Genomic DNA, 6,287 nt, shown 5'->3' on the forward strand with positions numbered 1-6,287 from the left:
TTTTTGTTTTTTTCAAATTTTTTCCAAATAATTTAAAAAAAAAAAAAAAATTTTTTTTGTTAAAAAATAAAAATATTTAATTTTTTTAAAAAAAAAAATTTAATTTTTTACATACAAATTTAAAAAAAAAAAAAAAAAAAAATCTTTAATTAAATAAAAAAATAAAAAAAATTAAAAAAAAAAAAAAAAAAAAAAAAAAAAAAAAAAAAAAAAAGATTTTAAAGACATTTCAAATATATGTTTGTTTTTTTAAATTTTATACCAAACTATAAAAATGGTACGAAGGTACAATTATATATTTTAAAGACAATTAAAAATAAAAATAATAATAAAATAAATGACATAAAATAAAAAAGAAAAAAAAAAAAATATATATATATACATAAATATATAAATATATATATATATATATATAATTAAAAACAGTGTTGGGAGGGAAAAGTAAATCATTTATCCCTCGCACCTAAACCTTGAACAACTTATTACATATTTGTAAAAACATATTGAATATCACTCCAAACGTCCTGAATATTTTTATTTGCATTAATATAAATGCATTTGTTTTCCTTTAAAAATAAATTTATTATAGGTATACAATCATTATTATGAGTATCAAATCGTTTTTTTAATGTATCCATATTATCATCTACTCTTCCTACAAATACAAAAAATTATAAACATATATATGTATATATATATATATATATATATATATAATATCAAAATATATAATTTTTTTTTTTTTTTTTTTTTTCGAATTTCTTAAATTCTTACCACAAGTTAATCCTCTATTCATACATCTCTCTATCATTATCTCTTCATCACAATATAAAAATAAACATAAATGAACATATGCATAATTTCCTATTATATTAATCCATCCATTAAAATTATCAAAATTTCTTGGAAATCCATCAATTATAAATTTATATTTTGCTTCTTGTTCACATTTATTATTTTTTAATATTTCCAAGACATCTTTATTTTCATATATATTATTTACATATTTTAATTTATTATTATATTCTTCTAAATTTATATTTTTTAAATTTGCATTTTCATCCAATTTTTTAAAAGAAAAACTGTCTTTCTTCTTTTCTACTCCTGATTCACTTTGGTCATTTAATTTATTCTGTTCTTGTTTTTTCCTTTTTGCTATTTCGCTTTCCATTTTTATTTTCATCAATTCTAGGGTTATATCCACAGGCACGATTTTACCTACACGCCAAATGTATACATATATATATATATATATATATATATTTATTTATTTATTATCACATATATGTTTATTTATAAAAAAAAAACACAATCATAAATTTATGCTTATTTTCCCTCTCTTTTTCATACCGTTATTTATACAATCCTCAACTATTTCCTGGTGTTTTGTGTTAACTTCATTTTTTTCACATTTTTTTAAGTACTCCCTCAAACAATCGCCTTTAAAATAAAATATATATATATATATATATATATATATATATATATATAATAAATTTAAAATATTATGAACAAGCAAGAAAACACCTGAACAAGTAATAATTTTAAAAAAAAAAAAAAAAAAAAAAAAGCTAACCTGCACTAATATGTGTAAAATCAAATTTTTCTTGAATTAATTTACATTGTGTTCCTTTTCCACTGCCTGGACCCCCTAGCATAAATATCTAGAGAAATAAAAATAAAAATATATATATAAATAAAGGGAAACATGAAAGTATAAATATAAATGAAAAAATTTTAAATGAAATAAAAATGAAACAATAAAGTTATTTCGTTCACATATATATATATATATTTATTAATATCTTTCTTCATTTTTGTCTTATAAATAGTACCACAAAGGGTTGATCTTTATTCATTATAAATTTATTATTTGAAAAAAATTGTTTTTCCGAAATATTATAACTGTTTATAGAAAAGTTTGATGTAGATGTGTATATATTTTTCTTAAATGTATAAAATTTTCTTGTTATTTTATTATAATATTGGTTTTCAATTTTAAAGTGTTCTTCCTTTTTATAAGAACCATTAGTTCTATTTAAGTAAAAAGGAAAATGCTTGCTATTTTTTAAAATGTGGAAATTTTCAACAAACAAATATGGATATTTTACTATGAACATAAAAAAATATATTAAAAATAACTTTTGGTAATTCATAAAGTTTTATCTTATCTATATTTATATTATTAATTATTATAAAAAAATGTGCCAACGGTAAAAAAAAAAATAATAATAATATAAAATAATAATATATAAATATTATATATATATAATATATGTGTATATATTATTATATTCTAATTTTATATTTTTATGTAGTAATTTTTTTCTCCTTCGAACATATATATGAAAAATAATATAAATAAATATTATTAATAATAATGTTATACTATTTTATACATATATATATATATATATATATATTTATTTATTTAAACAAATATCTGATATAATTATTCTATATACATTTTTGCATTTTTTTATGTTTTTATTAAAAAAATATAAAAATAAAAAGTAATAAAAAATAAAATATTAATAAATTGAATATAGAAAATTAAAAAAAAGAATATTTATATAATATAATATATATATATATATATATTAATTTTTATTTGTGAAATTATTAAAGCTAAAAAAAAAAAAAAAAATTACATAAAATCCGAATAATGTAATAACGAATTTTAGAAAAGTTAGGAATTTTTTTTACTATTATTAAACAAAGTATATATATAATATATAAAAATATATATTTTTTTATATCTAATAATTTAAATATATATATATAATATATAAATATTTTTATGCTATTTCAAAAAAATAATGTGCACATTAGAAAATAAATAAATAAATAAATATATACATAAAAAAAAAATAGTAAAATATAAACTTTTCATACCCATAGCTATATATTAATTTATAATTATTTATTTTATTTTTCCATATAAAATGTGTATGAAAAACAAATATTATGTGTTACATCCACTGTTTAATATATAAAAAAAAAAAAAAAAAAAAGAAAACGAAAAAAAAATGATATAATATAATATGTTATATTATATGATATTATAATAAATGAAAAATAAAAATGATGACAAAAACAAATTGCATATTTTTTTACACTTTCATAATTATATATATATATATATATATATATTTTTTAAATATTATAATTTTTATTTTTTTCTTTTAGATAAATTATATTATAATATATTTTTTTCTTGTGACATTAGATTTTTTTTTTTTTTGTTATTTTCTTTTATATGTACCCCTGTGTTATTCTCCGATAATTTCCATACAATTATTGAAATACTTAAAATGATAATTAAAATAATGAGGTGATGAAAAAATATTAAAGTTTGTAAAGAATGGTATTAAATTTTTAGTAACTTCAAAAATAAATTGTTGATTAAAATGAATAATATTATTAATTAAATGAATATGTTTGATTTTTATATTATTATTTATATGATGATTTTTTTGACTAATATATAAATTATTTAATTTTATTTCACATAAGATAATAAGATTAATTATTTGATTTATTTGTCTTTTACAAAAATCATTTATATAATTTAATAAACAATTTTTTATTTTATTTAATTTTTCTATATTGATATTTAAATATAATTCCACTGCATTAGTAACATTCTTTTTTAATGTATATAAAATAAATGAATTCTTATCATAATCAAATTTTTTATAATAATAACAATTATTTTGTATATCTTTTTCTTGATTAATTTTAAAATATTTTTCAATAGATTGATAATCAGAATATATGTTTATATTCTTTTTTCTATTCTGCACTTTTTTTATCTTATTATGTTTATTTTTTTCTTTATGATATTCCAAAGGATCTTTTTTATTCTGTTCATAAAATAAATGAAATTTTTTCCAGTTTATTTCCAACTTATCATAATACAATTCTACATTCCTAATAAATTTGAGATATTCATTATATTCTTTGATGAACAGTTCTTTTAATTCTTCTGTCTCGCACAGTTTAATTACATCACACATTTTGTAGATATAAATAAAAAATAAAAAATAAGTATATATATATATATATATATATTTATTTATTTATTTATTTTTTTTTATGCAAGGGGTGATGATCGGTCATACCATAATTGTAATATAAAAATGGCTAGTCGCATTAAAAAAAAATATATATACATATATATAATATATATAAAAATATACATTCATATGTATATATATATATTTTTTTTTTTTTTATTTAATTCACTTTTTCATATTAATAAAAGTTTCTTGGATTTTTATAATCGAATATATCATTAACTGGGAATTTTTTCTGGAAATACTGTTCATATAAATAAATTTTTGATTTATTTGATGAATATTTGATAGTAAAACATTTAATTAAATTGTCTAAGTTGTCAAACCATACATTTACAAAATTATTATTGGAATGATTTAAATTTAATAAATTAAAACTATTAATATTTGAAAAACGAAATAAATAAAATTCTTCTAAACAACTAAATTTATAATTATTATCATTAAACATATTTCTTAAATTAGGTCTCAAACCAAACCAATATAAATGATATGGAAAATCATGTAATGTATTATTTCTTTTTAAAAGCATTTTATATATATATATATGTACATATGTATATAAAAATACAGACAATTATAAATATTATATTATATATATTATAAATATTATATATATATATATATATATTTATCTTTGTATTTATAAAATCATGTTGGGGAAAAGAAAAAAGAAATATCCCTTTGCTTATATTGTTTATAAAAAAGTACACAGAAATATAAATAAAATTTGTGTTTCACAAAAAAAAAAAAAATAAACATATATATAATATATATATATATATATATATATATGTATCTATTAGGATGTATAATTATATAAATATAAGTTATACATTTTATTTTTTTTCAAACATATAAAATACACTAATATATACTCATATATATATTTTTGTACCGTTCATTTTTAACTTGTTCATTTTTTTTTTTTTTTTTGGAATTCAAAAAAAAAGCTACTCCTATATAAAATAATGTATCATGTGATCGTATTTTATAAAACTTTATAATAATAAAAAAAAAAAAGAAAGATATTTTTTATTTATTTTTTTGTCACATATATAATACATATATATTATATAATTGTTTATAAATAAATATTTATAATTTATTAATGTTAAATTTTACGTGTTTCCTTCTTTTCCTTTTTTTTTTTTTTTTTTTTTTTTTTTTTTTTTTATCTCTCCATATGTTTAGTTTCTAATATATAGTTCTTTAAAAACTGTGTATATAAAAATATACATATATATTAATACATATATATATATATATAAATTATATAGAAGGTAAAATAAACACTTACATATATAATGTATATATATATATATGTATTAAATATATCTTTATTTATATATTTTTTTCATTTTTTAAATTCATATTATATTATTATACATATGTATATATATATAATATATATTATATAAATGAATATCACTTAAACCGGTTATATATATTGTAAACATTTTTTTCTCTTATCTTTTTTTTTTAAAACATATTGAAAAAAAAAAAATATAAATATATATATATATATATATATATTTATAAAAGGAAAATTAATATATCTATTACTATACATCACAATTAAACTTTTTTCTTATTTTATTTTTATCCCTAAAGTACACATAAATATAAAACATATATAATTTCAGAGTTACCTATATTTAATTTTATATTTTAAAATAAAATTATAATAATATATTTATTTAATATATATTATTTAAGTATGTTCCACAATATATATATTTTTTTAAATCTACATTGGTTGATAATATATATATTATATATATGTAATAAACTGTCATAATATATATATATATATATATATATATTTTTTTTCCTGTTTCTTTTTTTAAAAGTTTTTTTTTTTTTTTTTTTTTTGGAAGTAATCAAAAGATTATATGATTGTTCGCTTAATTTTTTTTTGAAAATATATATATAAAAGTATATATATTTATATATATGTATGGTATACATGTTCATAAATTGATATTAAGATTTGATAAATATTCAGTGTAAGAAAAATAGGTTAAAGGAGAAATTTAACCTAAGATAAAAAAAAAATATATATATAAAAATAATAAAACATACATATATATTTATTTATTTATTTATATAGTTGTTTCTTTATATATCCCCACTTGCATGTGTATAATATATATATATATATATATATTTTTTTTTTTTTTTTTTTTTTTTTTTTTTTTTTTTTTT

General features: G+C 14.8%; 3 protein-coding genes across 3 annotated transcripts; all 3 read right to left on the minus strand.

Annotated features, from left to right (window-relative positions):
* Positions 1-482: 482 nt before the first annotated feature.
* Positions 483-2,156, minus strand: PGSY75_0111500 (putative UMP-CMP kinase; the record flags this gene model as incomplete). Its single annotated transcript, XM_018783665.1, has 5 exons — positions 483-655; positions 775-1,218; positions 1,351-1,440; positions 1,577-1,664; positions 1,836-2,156. The coding sequence occupies 5 exons, from the start codon at positions 2,154-2,156 to the stop codon at positions 483-485; spliced, it is 1,116 nt and encodes a 371-aa protein (XP_018643949.1).
* Positions 2,157-3,272: 1,116 nt separating this feature from the next.
* On the minus strand, positions 3,273-4,019 carry PGSY75_0111600 (hypothetical protein; the record flags this gene model as incomplete). The annotated part of the gene is made up of 1 exon (XM_018783666.1): positions 3,273-4,019. The coding sequence occupies one exon, from the start codon at positions 4,017-4,019 to the stop codon at positions 3,273-3,275; it is 747 nt and encodes a 248-aa protein (XP_018643950.1).
* Positions 4,020-4,257: 238 nt separating this feature from the next.
* Positions 4,258-4,611, minus strand: PGSY75_0111700 (hypothetical protein; the record flags this gene model as incomplete). The annotated part of the gene is made up of 1 exon (XM_018783667.1): positions 4,258-4,611. One exon carries the CDS (start codon positions 4,609-4,611, stop codon positions 4,258-4,260), a length of 354 nt encoding a protein of 117 aa, XP_018643951.1.
* Between the last annotated feature and the right edge of the window lie 1,676 nt (positions 4,612-6,287).

This window comes from Plasmodium gaboni, chromosome 1, assembly GCF_001602025.1.
Source record: "Plasmodium gaboni strain SY75 chromosome 1, whole genome shotgun sequence".
NCBI classification, from domain to species: domain Eukaryota; phylum Apicomplexa; class Aconoidasida; order Haemosporida; family Plasmodiidae; genus Plasmodium; species Plasmodium gaboni.